This window comes from Convolutriloba macropyga, chromosome 14, assembly GCF_964194025.1.
Source record: "Convolutriloba macropyga chromosome 14, txConMacr16.3, whole genome shotgun sequence".
Classification (NCBI taxonomy): Eukaryota; Metazoa; Xenacoelomorpha; order Acoela; family Convolutidae; genus Convolutriloba; species Convolutriloba macropyga.
The window spans coordinates 42,146,308-42,166,401 of NC_134481.1; the positions used below are offsets into that span (position 1 = coordinate 42,146,308).

General features: G+C 36.0%; 2 protein-coding genes across 2 annotated transcripts; both read left to right on the top strand.

Annotated features, from left to right (window-relative positions):
- Positions 1-5,664: 5,664 nt before the first annotated feature.
- On the top strand, positions 5,665-7,198 carry LOC142353613 (putative neutral sphingomyelinase). Its single transcript, XM_075405899.1, has one exon. It carries the CDS (start codon positions 5,670-5,672, stop codon positions 6,876-6,878), a length of 1,209 nt encoding a protein of 402 aa, XP_075262014.1. The 5' UTR covers positions 5,665-5,669; the 3' UTR covers positions 6,879-7,198.
- A 9,887-nt stretch (positions 7,199-17,085) lies between these two features.
- On the top strand, positions 17,086-19,650 carry LOC142353018 (nucleolar MIF4G domain-containing protein 1-like). The gene has a single exon (XM_075405206.1). It carries the CDS (start codon positions 17,096-17,098, stop codon positions 19,637-19,639), a length of 2,544 nt encoding a protein of 847 aa, XP_075261321.1. The 5' UTR covers positions 17,086-17,095; the 3' UTR covers positions 19,640-19,650.
- Positions 19,651-20,094: the final 444 nt, after the last annotated feature.

Sequence of the window (20,094 nt, forward strand, 5' to 3'; positions counted from 1 at the left end):
TTCAACTGAATGGGTTTTATTTTCTTTCACACATTGATTTACGCACTGTGGTGAATACGGTCAATGTCAAAAAAGCGTAACGAAAAGAGACGGGATAAACCGATAAATCCTGGTCATTAAGTCATAGTGCAGTAGGTTTACAAAGTTCTTTAATGCGATTGCTAGCTGGCTTTAGTATTCTGCTTAATAGCGTTAAGTTTAAAAGCTGAATTAGGTTTACTTTTAGAATCTAACCGAATATGCAGAATTCGCACAGAAAATTAAAAAATTTGACACTTTAAAAAATTCTGTCAATTTCTATCTCCTCTTGTTTCTTTTTCTGTTTCAATCCGGATGTGCATCAAGCGCGTCAACTGCGGCTCTTTTCCGACAATTTACCGGCTATGTTTATATTATTCCTGCTGGTGTTTTTGTTTTATGCAATTTTCTGTACTACCAATTTTTCGTCTGAGCGTTTGACTTTTTATCCTCCGGAATTGGATGGAGCCTTTCATGGTGTGAAGGGCGGTTCTTAGATTATGACCCCCAACTTGACCCACCCCCATCATGCCCCCGCCCCCAACTTCACCCCATCTTCTTAATCAGCCCTCCCCCACCGTTTCTCCCCCTAACCCCAATGCAGCGTTCCGTTCGTAACCCAGCGCTGTCGACTTGTTCTGGTGAACGTTGTTCAATTTTTCGAGTCGTTCTCATGGTGTTTTTGGTTGCATTTAATCTTTCTGATAGTTTTGCTGTTTTGATATTATTTATCAATACATGTTTTTGTGATAAACTTGCAATTTTGCATTCTTGTCTTTTTGTCAGTCAATTTTGTATTTAGTTGCTTTCGAACGAAGTTTGGAGCAATTATTGTAAAACGTGTTGGTCTTTTTTATGCAAAATTTTTGCTTGACCGTTTTGACTTTTCGAGTGACTTTTACGCCTTTGACTTTTTCTTTTTTCGTGGTCTAAATTTTTTGCTCATTCACAAGTGTCAGCAGCTGAACTCAAATGGCGGTAGTTCACTACTAAAAGTCAAAAAGTGCGTCAAAATCGGAGGTTTTTTAAATTTAATTTTTGTTAGTAGTTATAGTGGTATATAATAACCTCCAATGGCGTCATTTTAAGACCCACTTAGTTACTCCCTCTGACTTAAGGAAGCTGTATTAGATTCGAGCTCCCGCTAGTCGTTGAAAACGTTAGTCGGTTATGTTCTTTTTTGTGCAATTTAAAAAAAATTTTGCCTGTTTATTATGTTTTTTACATTTCCAATTAGAGTTTATTTTGTATTGTCTATCATGTGCTACGTCAAGATTGAAAGAAAATATAGCAGACTGTATATTGAAAGTAGTGATTTGTAGTCACAAAAAGTTTTTTTTTTAAAAAAGAGGGATTATTTTGTTTGTTATCCGTTTGAGAATTTTTTTGTTCTCTTGGTATTTAGTAGTCTTCTGCATTCAGTTGAGGGAATGTTATCAATAGACGACCTCAACTTTTCAGCATGCTAATATAACGGGCCTTTTGTGTACTCGACAAAAATGTGTTTCGCTCTTGCTTAGATCACAGCTGGTTTGTCTTGCTTGAAAATTTTTTAACTTCTGTAGGCTAGTTTTACGCTTCTTATTCTGCTCAAAGGGTTTTTAAACATCAGTTGCTCAGCAAAACAATCTAGAATCAACAGAAGCGATATCGGAAAAACGAAATCAAAATTAAACGGGATAAACGCAAAACACAATTTTATATGTCCGCTACTTGAACTTTTCCTTATAAGTCTTAGTTAACATCTCTCATGCTTATTGGTATTGATATTAGCCCATGTATCCTCTCATTAAGAAAGAGGAGTATGTCTAACTACACAATGAAGTCAAGATGGTTTGCACTTCAATGTTGTTTTCGTACAACAATCATTTTATTTTAGCTGCGAAGCTGTAAGCTGAGCGGAGCTATATTGCGGTGCTCTTTGTTTTTTTTTGTTTCGTCGTCTGACGCTCTTTTTCGTTTTACATTTGTTCACACAGCAAAGCTGAAAAAGTCAAATTTTCTGAATGACTTCTTTCTCTCACTAACGGCATTTATGCGCGTGACGTGATTTCTCACTCTCTCTGGCAATTGTTTTTAGGTCATTTGCGTGATTAGATTTTGATCATACGTGACTTACCTCACTCAATAAAATGACTTTTGCACTTTAAAACTTAAGTTAAATTTGAGTTATTATAAGGTAAAAACAACTCATATGTGTCGTAACGTCCCTAATAAAAAGGCTTCTGAGGAATGAATTTTAACGATCTTGATTAAATTATCGCTCACTGTTTTCTTACATAGCTTTTTGAGCGGCTTCATTTTTTCAATTTAGATCTGTGTCCGTTTCTATCTCTATTATGCGGCACGCAAGTCTATTCTTTCGCAGCTATTCCCGCAATCTACCGGCTGTGTTCTTTTTGCTGTTCTGCCAATCCCAATCGGGGTTATGGGAATCCAATCCTAATCGTGCTCTTCGGCAATCTGGCGGATTTGCTCGTTCTGTTTTCGCTGAATTTCTCTTTGATTGTTTCAATCAATTGTCTCTGGTGCGTTTCTGGAAGTCTTCGGGATATATTTTTTGTTTCAGCAACTTTTTCGTTACAACCAGTGACGTCACGCTCACTTTAATTTCTAATAAGCTTCTTTCTCATTCATGAAATTTTCGGACAGCATTGCGTGCGTGTTGACAATTTTATCAATTATTTGGTTGAGTTCTGTGTTCATTTGAAATATTGAGATTGTACAGTTTTTTTACGACTCGAAGAGGAGTATTGAGGCTCTACAGGTTGTTACAATCCAAGAGTTGGGTTGTATTGGTGCTGTCTTTTTTCTGTGAGCTGATTTCACACATTTTTCCATGACTTTGATCTTTGAAAACGTGATAAACAGGAAACTCCCAGTGGGCCTTATGTTTATTCTGAGGCGCATAATTGGATTGAGTAGTCCTTCATGTGCTTTGGTTGGTGCATCTGGTAGGGACTTAATTGAAGGTTGAAAGGTTATTTTTAGGAGTTTTGAGCCCAAATTGGTGTAATGTTTCCTGTTTTTTGTCGTTTTCGAGTTTTTTTTTGAGTGTTGAACTGACGTTTGTCAAAGTTGATAGAGATCTTTTGTAAGATGTAATTACTTTTTATCACCTTTTTATAAACTATATGTTTTGGTACTGCAAACATGAATACGCAAAATGATAATAATTTTTGCAATTTTCCCCAGTGCCCAGGGAACCGCCTCTAGGGTTTAATAATGGGGTACTGCATAGTTTTGGTAATTGAATTGTTTTCAACTTTTTAATATCACCAATTTAAGCAATTTTTCAGTGGAGCAGGGTTTTTTGGAATTGTTTGTCATTTTTTGAGTTTTTAGCCATAGATGCCAGGAACCTTCTTCTAGGGTTCGATAATAGGTTACTGGATAGCTACCAGGGACAAAGGAGTGGCTTGCAACCTTTAATATTACAATTTCTTGCAATTTTTTTATATAATTTTATTTTTTTCAAATTTTGTAAAAATTATTTTTATGTTCCGTGTTTATCAATCTTAATGGGCCAGCAAAACGTTTTTTAGGCTTGAAATGGGGCCACCGGATTATTTTTGGACACAGTGCAATGGTTCTGAATATATTGATATCACGAAATTTAACATTTCAATAAAATATGCTATTGTTTTCAATTTTTTTGAAAAGTTTTGTCATTTTTTGAATTATCTGCTCTTTAAGTGCCAATGAAAGTTTTAGGTCTTTCAGATGAATTACGACAGTTTTGGAAGACGAAAAATTGCTTTTAGGATATAAATAGTGCAAAATTTAGGAACTTTCAGTAAATTTTTCATTTGTCATTTTTCCGAGTTTTTCTGCCTTTGGTGGCCAATAAACCCCCTTTCAAGTCTTGCGCGTAGTTAATGAGAATACTTAAGTAGATCAAAATTGTCCTTCAGGGTAAAAGCTTCCAGAGTTTTAGCAATAATTATATTTTTGCTTAGTTTATTTATTTTGATTTCTCAACTTTGAGACTGTTTTGGCTCGCATCGTTCAATTGATCTGCTGGTCAGATAGAGTATTTCTAGGCTATATATTCATTTCTTTGCATTGTATTTCGGGACTTATCTTGCTATGATTTTTTTAGCTGACGCACATTTCTTCATGACTTGAACTTTTGACTTTTATTTTCGAACATTGACTTCTGTTTTAAAATGTGTTTTCAAAAAAAACTGTGCTTGGACATTGGACAAAGTAATTTGGTAACTAATATATAATATTAAGGAACGGCTCTTAGTACGCAAGGTTTTAAGGGCATTTTGAGAGGTTTCCATCCCATAACAGCCCCTTTTCCCTCTTCAAACTACAGACACCCGCCTCCAACATACCCCCCATCCACCACCTACCCCCCCCCCCCCCACTTGCCGACCCCCACCACCCCATCTCAACCCCCCACCTGCCTCTCCCTCATTTTTTTGAAACTTTGTCTATAGTTTCATTAGGCTATTAATATCTTATCTTAATTAAGGTTTGGTTAGAAGTTATTGCACCACTCCTCGAGTCGTTTCCGGTATTCTACCGGCTGTTTTTATGCAAAATTTTTGCTTGATCGCTTCGAGTTTTCGTGTGACTTTTACATTCTTGAATTGTCAGCAGCTGAACGCGGTTCACTGCTAAAAGTCAAATGAAGTGTCACGAAATTGGTTTAATTTTTTCACTTTCAATTTTATCAGTGGTTATAGTGACATATGATCTCTAATGACGTTATTTGGAGTCCCCGTTAGCCAATTTAGTTACTCTCAAAGTCAAATGAAAGGTGACCCGAATTTGCCCCCCCATTAGTGAATTTAGATTTAGTTACTCTATACCTAACTGCAACAGGATTCAATAGATTGGAGCTCCCACCAGTCTTTCGAGACGTTAGTCGGTCATGTTTTATAATTGAATGAAAAATCAGGACTGTCGGTTTGGTACTATTTTGCCATTTTGTCCACCTATCGCTGGGGCTGTTTCAACGAAAGAATAGTTAATTGCGTTGGTGATTTTTGTTTTAATCCAATAGTTCGTGCAAAATTCTTCATTTTTTGCAATTTTAAACTAACCCATTTTTCAGTTGAATCACATTACAAATCTGAACAAAACTTTTTTTGTTAAATTAAATTTTTCAGTCGCCAAATCCGCACCTGGTCTTTTTTGCGCTTTTGCCTCCTAACAGGTCTCTTGCGCTTTTTTTGCATAAGACTATTTTGAAGCCAAACGTCTGGAGAGTTAACACTCCTGGATCTGAACTTCAGAGCAGAACTTCGGTTCAGTACTTTGATAAAGTTGCAACAACATCAAGCAAAATCAACTTTACTAATCCTTGGCAGAGAAGTTATTTTTGTAACGTGCTTATCATAGTGCATCATCAAAAATTGGTCGAAAGTTTAAAAAAACTTGATCTGTTTCTGTTTGAACTTGATTTTTTTTCGGCATAGTTTGCATCAGGTTCTTGGGACTGATTCCTGAGTGATGAAAATACTATGTGCTCAGTAATTGAAGGTTCTTTTTGTTACGATGGGAAGTGATTGATTAATCAAGTTCTGAAAATCGCTTGGGAACTTGCTGGTCAATGCTCTCGGAGAGTAAAAAGATATCTAAAGGCTGAAATTTCTAAAGGAGGTCACCGGCTTTCGTTGAAATTTCAGATGTGATTGATGCCTGGGCAATCCTTGAAGGTGTTAACCCTCAACTGTTGGGGCATACCTCACGTCTCCAAAAACATAAAAGAGCGCTTCGAAGCTATTTGTCAACAATTGAACGAAAACGACTACGACGTTGTCGGTTTGCAAGAGATTTGGTCTCAGGAGCAGTATAATCAAATTATTGAGAAGTGCAGCGATGCGTTGCCATATAGTCACTACTTTCATAGCGGAATGATAGGGTCGGGTCTATGCGTGTTCTCGAAACACCCGATTACCCACGCTATGACTCTGCCCTACCTACTCAACGGGCGACCGAATATGATCACACATTGTGACTGGTACGCTGGAAAAGCGTTGGGTTACTGCCGGATCCATATTGAGGATTGGAACCGCCAGTATGTGTTCTTAATAACGCACACGCACGCTGAGTACAGCTTCGAACACTTGAAAAAAGAGTATTTAGTTCATCGAACCGCGCAGTTTTGCGAGCTAGCAATGGCTGTGAACACTTTCAGCGACTCAAAATCTTCGAGCGGAACTGTCCTTCTGGGCGATTTCAACTGCCGCCCGAATGGCCTGGGATGCCAGCTTCTAAACGCTCTAAGTGGTCTGAACGACAGCTGGATCGCAGTTCATGGCAATGAAAATGACGTCATAGCTACAACTAGTGACAGACCCGACAATATATTTACCAAGCGACATCGAAAAGATTATACATTTGTAAATGGACAGCGAATCGATCAAGTTTGGTTTTCGGGAAAGTTGAAACCAAAAGAGTGTCGAATTAGACCTTGGGGCCATGAAATTAAACAAAACTCAAACATTCCGTTCTCTGACCACGAACCGGTCCAGGTTATTTTTGAATGTACTGAAGAAGATTCGAAGAAACCGGAAGTAACGATTGAACAGATTGAAAAATTGGGCGTCGAAGTGACTGAAATCTTCCGACAAGGCATCAACGACCTGAACAAGTATCAAATTTGGGCAGTGATTATGCTCGGGCTGCTCTGCGCGTTGTTGTACGTGGACGTTTGCTTTATAAGCCTGCCATTTATGTTGGAGTACATTTTAGCATTTGTTTTGATTGGGATGTTGGTGTTTTACGTGTTCCAATTAATGTATACGATTCCAAGTGAGGTGAATAAATGTTCGGGTGCAATTGCCAACGTTGCGACGTGGCCCTCGAACCCTCAAATACTACACCACCTTACTGATAATTAGTTTGTTCACCATTATGGCTCAGATCTGAAGTTAATGCTATAGAAAAGAATGAAAAAGTTAAAATAACGAACCTATTAATTTTGAGATGTTATCTGATGAGCTGTAATGGGAAAGTAGAAACTAAGTTTAGCTGAATTATTTATTGGATCTTTTATTTCTTTTAAGGATCGATGTGGTTCCATGCAAGCACGTGCTACAATGGAAAAATCATTTTTGTTAACAAGATATTATTTAAACTCAAAATTATATAAATTGATACTTTGCACTTATTCCTTATTTGATTAGATTAATCTAATTGCAATTTAATTGTTTAACCATTGTTTTTATATCAAGTTATGAACATCTTTTCAACAATCGCCCCCTTGCAGGGGGGATATTCTTGAATAGAATTTAAGTGAGCGATTTTTAACCAATCAGAGACGACTAATAACTTTCCACGTATGCACATACTATGATAAACTAAATAGAATAAAACACAACATACTATGGCAATAAGCCGAATTGGAATACAAAGCGAAAAGAATTTGCGACTGGTGGGTCACAGGGCGCGCTTCTCCGCGATAACCGACTCGCGATTTTCAGATTACATCCCACAGCGCAAGAGAAGGTACCTTCAAACTGATCTCTTCTTTTATACGAATCGTTTAGTAGTAGTACATATAAGATTTGAAGGTCGTTCTTCTGGTTTTAGCACCCATTCAGTTGTTCAGGTTTGCATGTTTCTGATTGCTGTTGCAGTTTCCACATTTTCATATAATGCGCCACGTTCATTTGTTTTATTCTGTGTAGCGATTTCAAAAATAATGCCAAAATATTTTAGACACTGTATTTTTACATAAGGTTTTCACCATATTTTGAAAACATTATAAGCATTAGGTTGTACAAAATTTTTGTTCGGTGGAAAAAAATTTCGTCAGTTCTTAGTAGTCGACTTTTGCTTATGTGTAGTTCTCCTCTGCTATATTGGCGGGCCGTACTTTCTTAAATACATTCAAGGTCTGACAGTTCGACGTCATATTTATCTTCCTTCAAAGCAATAATTACAGTAAGTCATGCATGGCAATACAGACCGAGGGGGGGGGGGTAATTTTAAAGTGATAAGTCGCTGTTTATACTTCCGTTTTTCATTTAAAATCAATTTGGCATTTTTTGAAGCTATTCATTTTCCTTTATTTGCGACTTGTTTGGTAACGATGCCTGAGAGCAGTAGGTAATTATAGGTACAACATAACCTCAATAAGCGTTCCGTTATGAAGAGGTCATGCATTAATAGATGTCTAAAATTAAAAGGTCGGTATGTATGTTAGAAGAACTTCAACTTTGTCTTTGAAATCTTGTGTTTATTTGAAATATGGCCTTTGGCTAAATTTAGACTGAAGCTAACTTTCAAAAACAAGATAATGAAGGAATTTTAATTGTTACGTCAATAGGGAGTAGTCATCAGGAGTTTTGTTATTGGAAAGTTTTAGCTGTGAATTCTTTTCTGACTGATCAAAGGTTTGTTTTTCATTAGAATATCCCAGATTTAGCCTAATATATTTGTACAGTAATTTTTTTTCCATTTTTGTTCAAGAGGCTAACAAGTACATTATTTGAGGAGCCCTATTTTGTCTCTCTGAGTTTTTTATATCTCTCATCTCGTTAACGCTGAAAATCGACGAAAAAAGTAGGAATTGTAGTCTAACAAAAAGGATATCTAAGGACATTTAAAAGATAACGTGTTTCTTTTGTGCCTTTGTTTGTCATCCTCCTTAATGATTTCATTTTGGAATTGAATTTTATGGTGATTTAGTTATGCATTATTCCAGCATTTTCAGTTACTTTTTCGAAACTGTTGCTAAAAAAAGCGTTTAAAATGAGGCTCTTGGTAGCGTTTGCTAGTAATGAAGTGTTATGTAATCGGAGTTGCTTATTAACCACGTTTTCAAGTTCTCTCGTTTGGTTTAAATGTATTGGGCAAAAAGTACTCTGCAGTCTTAGTGTCTTAATGTGCATTTTTTTGTCATCCAATAAAACTAATACAGGTATGTATAATTCACTTGGAAATAACACACTTGGACACATTTAATCGAAATTATTGAATGCGGTTCACATATTTCTCCGAAATGAACAGAAGGTAAGCAAATTTTTTTTGAAAAACCTTTAAATGCCGTAGTGTTAAAACTTATTGCAAGTTAATGATACCATTGGTAGTGTTGTTGATGACTGCGCTGTTAAATGAAAAAGTGATCTCAGTTTTTCGTAATTTCTTGGAAATTTTGTCGTAGTTTATTTGGTCTGTTTATTACACTATTTTAGAGATGCACTCTGATTAAAATCCTTGTAAATTTGCATGTAAGGGGCAAAAACATTTGGGCTTAAATGGCAAAAATTAAAACTTCTAAATCAGTTCTTAGTAGTCGATTTTTGCTTATGTGTAGTTCTTTTCTGCTATTTTTGCGGGTCGTACTTTTTTGAATACATTCAAAGTTTGACAGTTTGACGTCATATTTATCTTCCTTCAAAGTAATAATTACAGTTAGTCATGAATTGCAATACAGGCCGAGAGGGGGTAATTTTAAAGTCATAAGTCGCTGTTTTTACTTCCGTTTTTCATTTAAAATCCATGTGGCATTTTTGAAGCTATTCAATTTCCTTCATTTGCAACTTGTTTGGTAACCATGCCTGAGAATAGTAGGTAATTATAGGTACAACGTAACCTCAGTAAGCGTTTAGTTATAAAGATGTCATATATTATTAGATGTCTAAAATTAAAAGGTCGGTATGTGTGTTAGACGAACTTCACCTTTGTCTTTGAAGTCTTGGGTTTATTTGAAATATGGGCTTTGGCTAAGTTTGGACTGAAGCTAACTTTCAAAAACAAGATAATGAAGGAATTTTAAATGTTATGTCAATAGGGAGTAGTCATCTAGTCATCAGGAGTTTTGTTTTTGGAAAGTTTTAGCTGTGAATTCTTTTCTGACTGATCAAGGGTTTATTTTTCATTAGAATATCCCAGATTTAGCCTAATATATTTGTACAGTAATTTTTTTTCCATTTTTGTTCGAGAGGCTAATAAGTACATTATTTGAGGAGCCCTATTTTGTCTCTCTGAGTTTTTTATATCTCTCATCTCGTTATCGCTGAAAATCGACGAAAAAAGTAGGAATTGTAGTCTAACAAAAAGGATATCTAAGGACATTTAAAAGATAACGTGTTTCTTTTGTGCCTTTGTTTGTCATCCTCCTTAATGATTTCATTTTGGAATTGAATTTTATGGTGATTTAGTTATGCATTATTCCAGCATTTTCAGTTACTTTTTCGAAACTGTTGCTAAAAAAAGCGTTTAAAATGAGGCTCTTGGTAGCGTTTGCTAGTAATGAAGTGTTATGTAATCGGAGTTGCTTATTAACCACGTTTTCAAGTTCTCTCGTTTGGTTTAAATGTATTGGGCAAAAAGTACTCTGCAGTCTTAGTGTCTTAATGTGCATTTTTTTGTCATCCAATAAAACTAATACAGGTATGTATAATTCACTTGATAATAACACACTTGGACACCTTTAATCGAAATTTTTGAATGCGGTTCACAGTTTTCTCCGAAATGAACAGAAGGTAAGCTATAAGTTTTCTTTTTGAAAAGCCGTAATGTTAAAACTTATTGCAAGTTGATGATACCATTGGCAGTGTTATTGACTGCGCTGTTGAATGAAAGTGGCCTCAGCTTTCCGTACTTCCTCGGAAATTTTGTCGTAGTTTGTTTGGTCTGTTTATTATACTTTTTAACAGAGATGAACTCTGATTAAAAAAACTTTTAAATTTGCATTTAAGGGGCAGAAAAATTCAGGCTTAAATGGCGAAAATTAAAACTTCTAAATCTTTTTCCTTATCGCACAAAACATTAGAAGAAGGCTGGTTTGTAATAGATCTTTGATTTTGAAAACTTGTTGCTTCTGCATCTGAAAGCTGTCAGTTCTAGAAAACGAAAATTATTAAAACCATTTTCTCAAGCAATTCACTATTCACTTTTTTGTTTCGTACAAATAAATACTGCGTAGCACTTTAAAATTGCAGATGAAACCGAAGTGTCTCGATTTTTTTTCAGAGTTAGCAGCCAATAGTTTGATTTCAATGCTTGCAGCGTTTAGTAATTGCTACAAAAATTAGCAAAAGTTCTGATTTTCTGATTTTCTTCGCAATATATACAGAAATTGTTATAAGGCATTGCGAAGAAAATAGCTTAAATAATGTTTTGTTAATTTTTCTTCTGACAATTACTAGACGCTGGTACGCTTGAAATCCGAGTATTAGCTGTCAACTTTGAAAAAAAAGTAAAACAGATTTTTCGGTTTTATCTGCAATTCTAAATTGCCTCGCACTATTTGATTGTAAGAAACAAAAGAGTGAAGTGCTACAGAAAAAAATTGTTTTTTTTTTGTGCTGCTAGAATTGAATCTTTTCAGATGTAGTTTAACATCGATCTAGCTTTTTAACATCGATCTATTACATGCCAGCTTTGTTCTACTGTCTTGTGCTATGCTGAAAGATATTTAGAAGATTTACCTATTGATGTTTGAGGCTCTGAATGTTTTTATTCTTTACCTGCAGATTTGTGACCATTTTTGTTTTTTTTATCAGAATGGATATTCGTAAAATATTCTTTTTTTGTTACAGTTCTTTAGGAAAATGATTTTCCTAAAGCGTATTTTTGACTCTTACTGCTGGTATTCAACCCATATGGCTACTTTTAATTAACATAATTAAAAACTCGAATTAAAAATGTCTTTGTTATTTTGAGCGTAGTTCGGCAATAATATCAATCAACATTGACATTTCACTTCATTGACTAGACACTAGTTTCAAGCTCCCTTCTTTTTGGATGTGTGCAATCAAACTGGAAGGTCATACATATATTGCCTAGCTCCCCTCTTTTCGGCGTGTCTAATATGAAAACGATTTTTTAAACGAAACTTAACATCTCTGAGCATAATGCGTCAGGACTACTCACAGGAGACGTACTCCCAATCCAGTCAATTTCTCGAGTTAACAAGCTGCAAACAAAGTTTTTCCAAAATTATTAGGTTAAAATATTTTGGATAAAATTTTTAGAATTGAAAAATGATTAACGAATTTTGTCCTGAGGTATTAATTGCTCTCAAGCAAGGTTCTGGCAATTATACTAGTTCTGTGCTCTTTGTGATGCAATTTTTCGCTTGATTGGTACTTCGTCTGACTTTTCCTTCTCCAAAAGAGGATAAGCAGGTAAAACCAAGAGGTAAAACCAAGAGGTAAAACCAAGAGGACTGAGCAGCTCTCTTAAAGCTTCACTAGTCTCTAACTGCACAAATCAACGAAGCTGATGATTGTGAAGGTGTTTTTGTGGCTTTGGCTTGGCCCCCTCATACCACTCCTTCTTCGTCCCTTTTTCCTCCACTCATCCGGAAAGATATTGTACAGCAAATTGAAATGGAAACTATAAATGGAAGTTCTTAAAATCATGATAAAGGAACAAACAGGTAGGATTAAATTTTTCATGAAAATGATTGAACTTTTGGTTTGTAACAGCAAGTGATATTGTACGTGCTGTTTAAGTCTTCAAAAAATGCTGAATGGATCCGCTTGTTTCTTTGCAATAAATTGAACTGTCTTTTTGAGAATTTCAGCCGAAGAGATGAATTACATTTTGATATTTTGTTAATTGCAAACATTATTAGAATCTCTCACCACTTGAAGAAAAGGTTAACATTTTTTTCATCGTTGCAGTAATTGGATCAGAATTGCGATCAAAACTTTCCGGGTTGAATTTTTTTACTTTGCATTTTTTTAAACCTGGAAATCTTGATAACCCATTTTAAAATGTTGAGAGTAATAGCTTTCATTTTTAAGTGGATAGGATAAGAAGGAGGATTATTTTGCTTGAAATACGAGTGAGAAAAATGAGAACTTGTCATTTTGATTGTTTTTAGTTTGCAGAAGTTGATAAAGATTTTTAATCAGTGAGTGCATCAGGTCACGTAGGTACAATTAATGAGTTTTTTCAGAGAACAGTGAAAAAAAATGTTACGGCTATGAAATTGTTTTTACACGCTCTGATAGTTATTGGAGATTTTAGAGCGACGGCAGTTTTTATTGCTTTTTAGTAGTCTGAATCTCGGCCAGAAAAAGCTTTTCATTGTGGTTTCGGGATTGATAGTTTTACAATTCTTCGATTTCAAGGTTTTATAACAAATTTTGGTAAGTACTGATTAGCTCGTTCCATTTTTCAAATTGGGCTTAACTAATCTTTGGTACCGTTTACGAGAACGTTTGTAGTTTTCTTGTAAACGGTATTGATGACACTCCAGTTTTTGTGCTCAAAAACGTCTGTTGCCTTTTTTATATTTAATTGTATCAATCAAAGAGCATCGTTTATATGCGTTTTTGCATTAATATTCCGACCCCTCTCAATCGAAAGCTGTTTCTAGCAAATAGAGCACAAAAATGAAGATATTCTAAAGCAAACGGTCGGTTCTGGGACGTAAAATTTAATTTTGCAGTCCTAGAGTGTCATGTTGCAATGTTGAGAGGCTATTGGTTTTAAGCATTTAAGATATCAATTTCATTTTTTAGAAATTTGAATTCAATAATTGTAAGCAAGCTGCGCCTCGTTTTTACGCGTTTTGTTTTCGTGATTTTGTGAATGATTGAAAATGCGGAAGATAATTTACTGGTAATTTTGTATAAGCTTCTTAGTGATTATTAAAAAAGAAAAGATTAGAGACTATTAACCTTTTTTTCGTTGGAAATGAAAAGTATAGTTAAGCTACGATAGTGTAAGCGAACGTAAGCCCTTTGAGTTATTACTGTGCTGTAATGGTTTTTAGCTTATTTTATTTTGAACATTTTAGGAAGCGATCGCGAAATTTGATGAATAAAAAACCACTTGTTGTAATTAAGTGGAATTTTTAACTTGTAAGAACCATGTTAAGCGAATGGTTAACTTTCAAGAGCCTTGTAAGTCGATTGCTTGTTTATAAGAACTTGTAAGTCGAATGGTTAAGTTGTAAGAACTTGGAAGTGTTTGAAAGAAAAACTTGCAAGGCGATGCATTGCCTTGTAAGATCTTGCAAGTTCTTACAAATTAACCATTCTTAGTCGACCCGGTTTATCTTATTTTGCCAGGGCTTTCGAATGATACCACTCATGTCTTTCTCCATTGATTTTTAGTGTCAAAATGATAGCACAAAAATGCTAGCCTAGCTGTTTCTTTTAGTATAAGAGGTCAGAACAAAAATGCCATCGTGTGGCCATTAATAGCTTCACTCCACTTCATTTCACCGCCCTTCAAAAAGTGAATATGGAAAAGGGTGCAATATTTTGAGCGGCTGGTGGTGTTATGCATTAAATATTTCAAGGTTACAAGACAAAAATGAAAAAGCGTGAACAATTGTTTTTCAAAAATTTGTCTCTTTTTTGTGTATCTCTTTCGCCCACTATTATTTGGCACGAGATCTGTTGTCAGCTCAAATTTTTCTCTGAGTTGCCGCAGGATTGAACAGGTTCGTTGCTTGTCGCCGATATCCTTGTTTTATTAATAGCCACCCTCATCTTCTCAGCCGGCTATTATTGCGCTCGTATTTTTTTTTTACTTCGTCAAACTTTTTTTCGCTTTACCATTTTGCCGCTTTTTCGACATTTTGCGTGAAATCTTTTTGACTTCTCTAGGCTAGTTTCTCTCTTCTCTCATTCTGCTAAAAGTGAATTTGAACATCAGTTGCTAAGCAAAGAATTTCAAAATGAACAGAGTCGGTATAAAAAATTGAAGTCAGAAATAGAAACGGGATAAACCCATAGAGCCCAATTTTAGATGCCCGCTATTTGAACGTCGTTCCTATAAGTCTTAGTTACCATCTCTAATGCTTATTGGTATTGATAGTAGCCCCTGTAGCCTCTCTCTTAGAAACAGAAGTACGTTATGTTCAACTACGAAATGCCATCAAAATAAATCGGACTTAAAAAATGTTTTTGTACAAAAATCTTTTTTTTTTCAATTTCTTCTATTCTTTCAATCCCAATCATGCTTATTGGAATCAACGGCGGCTATTTTCTGGCAATCTGCCGGGTATGTTCATTTGTGTAAATATTCACTGAGTAAATAATGTAATTAAAACCGGTTGGTTTTCTAGCTTTCAATGACTTGATAACAATTTCCGAAAAAACTTGCGAAAGTTACTTTCCAATTGTCATTGGCGGCCTAGCTATACCCATGTGACATCCTACTATATCTTATCTATCTACTAGGGCATTTTTGAAGGTGCTAACTATTTTCGGTTTCTCAGGCTTTTGCTTTAAACTTTTTGAGTCTGGATGCTGAAAAGAGTCCTTTGGCAAGTTTGAGTCTACCTCGAGAATTACAAGTTTTGTGCGGCGAATATTTTATTCACAAGCCAACTGAGCTGTAGCTATCACTCTTTCTCTTCTGAGAGTAGCAATTAGATTAGAGCGCAACATTTGATGTTAAATATTTGCACGAGATAAAGTGAGAACATTGTGCAATTTTATCATTATAGTCCCGGATGTTTATGGCCTTGTGAATGAGTTAAATTTACTTAACAATGAGGTAAATGCACGGGCATGGATTGTACAAAAATATTTAAGCATGGCACGAATGTATGAGAGGCATGACACTCCCACTTCTTCAGAAAAAATTAATGTCAAGTTTTCAATTTTCAGTTTTCATTGTCTGATCTTGATATATTCGCAATGAACTGTGATTCTGACGAGGCACAGGCTGTGAGTTCTGTGTGCGAATCAGCATCCATCGAGAAACACCAGGGAAATGTTGACTGGGCGAGAGAGCTATGGAACTGTGTGTCAGCTGGAAGTGTGTCGTCTGTTTCAGAGGTGACCCGTGAGGAAATTGAGGGCCAGATTGTGAGTGTTGGCATTCTTCGCGGGGAGCCTCTGACGGAGTTCAGCAGCGCCGAGATGCAAGTAAGAATCTTGAAGCATGTGTACTTGTGGTAATAAGGTCGTAGTTGTTGTTCACTACATGAATTGTGAGTGCATGTTGTGCTGTTTGGTTTTTACAGCAGTTGGCAACGAGAATGTGGACGCCATTGGATTTCGAAGGACGCTTCGCACAAACGAGAAGATCAGGCCGGAATAGGCTTTTCAGCCATGGGTGTGCGAGGGTGTGTATCCTCGTCAATTGCTGCCAACCCAATGCAACTTCGAAGTTGTCGTTCAAATTGAGTAAAATTATCTTTCTGTGATCCCGAAAAGGGTGCCAGATTGACGAAAGGTTGCAACTGTGCCATCGTTTATGGCAAGAGACGCTGCCGATTTTAAGATTTAATTACCACTTCCATTTGAATTTTTTATTTTAAGAGAAAAATCTTTTGACTCAAACTTGCCAAAAAACACTCCTGTCACCATGTCAGCGGCGGCCTAGCTATAACCATGTGACATCCTACTATATCTTAGCTATCTACTAGGGCAATTTTTAAGGTGCTATTTATTTTGGGTTTCTCTGGCTTTTGCTTTAAACTTTTTGAGTCTGGATGCTGAAAAGAGTCCTTTGGCAATTTTGAGTCTATCAAGTTTTTTGCGGCAAATATTTTATTCGCAAGCCAACTGAGCTTTAGCTATCACTCTTTCTCTTCTGAGAGTAGCAATTAGATTAGAGGGCAACATTCGATGTTAAATATTTGCACGAGATAAAGTGAGAACATTGTACAATTTTATCATTATAGTCCCGGATGTTTATGGCCGTGTGAATGAGTCAAATTTACTTAACAATGGGGTAAATGCACGCGCATGGATTGTACAAATATGTTTAAGCATGCCACGAATGTATGAGGGGCATGACAACAATGTGCCTTTAAAAGGAGTGTTTCAGCTGTGTCAGGTTTCCGATAGTGCTTTTAATCAGTGTTTGTTAAAAAATGTTTTGTTTTAAAATTTGTCATTCTCCGAACCCATATTTCAATGAATTGGATGATCTATTGTGTTTTGGGCCCCAGTGTTTTTATGATCCCCAATTACAACTTTTGTGTTGTTATATAGCACGTTACCACGTAAAAAATGTTACGTGCGCCTGTGGGCATGAAAGATATAAGCTGGGGGGGGGGGGAACAGAATAGATCCTAATTTTATTGCAAATTTCATCTAGAAATGATCTGTTTTTATTGTTGTAAATTTGTTTTTATGGTGAACATGGCTTTGTGCTGATTTGTGGACTGTGGATTTTTTTCAGAGCCATGAAACCCAAAAAGAAACGAGAAGAACGAAACTTTCTAAAAGCTAAAACAGACATTACCAAGTTGCTACAGCATAGCAGCGGTTCAAAGTCGTTCACGAAAGCGGACTCTGATCAATCTAAACAGAAAACGGTCGATAGAAAAACCGCCAGAAAGTTGAAACGCGAGGAAGCGAAAAACAGAAAACGAAGTTTTCATGAATTAAAATGTGGCAAAGTGCAGGAAAACGTTGAAAAGACTATTAAATCTAAGAATAAGCCCATAAAGAAAGCAACGAAGAAAGTGAAGCCAGATGATGAAAATTCTAAGAGAAAAGTCTCGTCGCAACTCTCGGAGTTAGTGGATGACGGGAAGCTGGCCGATGATGCAGAGCTGAAACGTCTGTCGAAGAAGCTCAAAATCAAGCCGGGAAAAGTTCCCAGATCGTTTTACGAAGATGGGGACTTGGGAACGTTGCTGGAGCTCTGTGAGCTCAAATTTGACAACGAAGGAATAGTTGATTTCAACGATGTTGATCTTCCTGGAAACTCACTTGGGGGTAATGATGGGTTGCCGATGTTCAACGTAAATAATGCCGATGATTCCGATGAAATCGATAGTGACATTTGTGATTCTGACAACCCAGAAAAAGAAGAAACTTCTAAATCGGAAGAAAAAATACCTTCTGGTAAACAGAAGAATATTAAGAAAGACAAAATAAAGGGTAGAAGATGTCAAGATAAGAGTGATGTCCGGGAATCGGAAGTCGAAGTTTCAGATTCCAGTGACTTGACAGAAGCAAAATCTGACACTTCAGAACCAAGTAGCAAAGTTGCGGTTAGAAAATTAGACACAAAGGACAAAATGAAAACGAAACCTGAAAATGCTTTATCACAAACAGCAGTTGAAATTGTGACTGAAAAATTTGACCCCTACGCTGGTGCTTCGAAATTCTACGTACCTCCCCAAAAACGAAGAAAGCTTGAAACAGCTAGTAATACTGAATCTGATTTCGATTCATTGATAATGAGCGAAAATTTCGCCCGTATTTACAAACAATGTGTCGGATTGCTTAACAGAGTTAGCGAAAGCAATTTGAACTCCATAAGTAAACAATTAGAGCTTGTTTACTCGAATTTCGGAACTAGTGAAACGAACGTTGCAGTTAGCAAAGCAGTTATAAGCTTATGTTGTCAGCCGTTTCCAGTCGCCGATCGGTTAATTTTCGAGAAAGTTGCTCTGATTTCGATAGTTCATAAAAACACTCAGACGGATATCGCGGCGCAGTTTACGCATTCGGTTGTGTGGAAAATTGTGCAATTTTGGGAATCAAATCAGAATTCAACCGATTCAAATGAGTTAATAGCTGACAAAACGGCTGTTAATTGCGTCAAATGTCTGTGTTATCTTTACAATTTTGGTACTCTTTCGAACAATTTGATATTCGATATTGTTAAGCGTTTTTTGACCAGCTTAACGCAACCATCGATTGAGTGTTTGCTAGCTATTGTTTTAAATGCCGGTTTGAGTTTGAGGAAAAATTGTCCTAATGATCTGAAAGATATTATTTTGGCTATTTTGAAAACCGGCAATGAGCATTTGAAAACGTTGATTGATACCGATTGTCCGAAATTGGAACATTTTTTGGACTTAGTCACAGCCTTGAAGAATAATAACCGAAGAAAGTTGGAATTGGTAATCGATTTAGACGCCTTAGTTAACATTCAAGATGTTGTTGCAAGTTTGGTTTCCAGAACCACATCAGACGGGGGAGGAGTTATAAACGTCTCGTTAGAGGTTATAACTAAATCTGGTTTAAACGGCCGATGGTGGAATTTGGGAACCAATGAACAAACGGTAGTTTCTGCCAGCGATGAAAGCTCAAAACTCCAAAATCATTTGTCTACCAGTGAAAATGATGAAATTATTCAACTTGCCCATAAGTGCGGAATGAATACCCAATTTAGAGAAAGCGTTTTCTGTGCCATAATGACGAGTTGTGATTACGCGGAGGCTTCTGATAAAATTTTGCGCATGAATTTGAAGAAACATGCGCGAGAAATACCTCATATCATTATCAAATGTTTAATGCTGGAAGAGAAATTCAACCCTTTCTATTTTCATCTGCTGAAATCGTTTGCAAATTACGAGAAACAAAATCAAGTCGTGTTAAAATTCGCGATTTCCGACCGATTGAAAGACCTGAAAATGATGACAAGTAAAACTGAAGTTGCAATTTTTGCAGAATTGGTTTCGAAATTACTGCTCGAAAAATTAATTCCCCCAAATTTATCGTTGCTACCTGCTATAAATACGAATAAACTATCTACTATGTTTGTCAAAGCTTTTCTGAGGAAGTTTTTATCATCAAAACAAGAAAAGTTGTCAAACTTTTTGGAAGACGTCAGAAAAAGAAATGAAAGTGAAATTCTTTTCAATTTGAAGGTCATGACAAAACAGCTTATTCTAGATCGATATGAAAAAATGAGTAATACAACTAAGTTGAACAAAAAGATAATGTCAAATGCTAAATTTGTTTGTGAAGAAATTGACAATTTATGTTGATCTAATTGTTGTTTTTAGTATTCTTCCGACCCCTCTTGAGGGGGGAGGAACTATATACTCAACTGGGTTTTTTTTGTTCAGTCAATTTTCACCGATCGATATCTTCATCGTACAGAGTTATGAGTGGTATCATTAAAAAGCCCGTCCAGCGTAGAATATGGAATTTAAAAGATTTTTCTGAATTTCTTTTTTTTAGAGAGTTATCCAGACTTCAAGTTTTGTGAAAAGTAGACGTAAATCCGTTGTTTTTATTCACATTTTCCGGATTTTTGACCAAATTTTCATCAATTTTGCTAAAATTTGTTAATATCTATAACAACAATGTTGTTGGCTTTACTTCTCAGTATAGCGGAGGTTTGCCGATTGGTTTTCTCCGAGTCTTTTGGTTATCATGGTTTCAATTTTTATGAATATTAGACCGATTTGCGTTATTTTTATTCAAATTTTCCGGAATT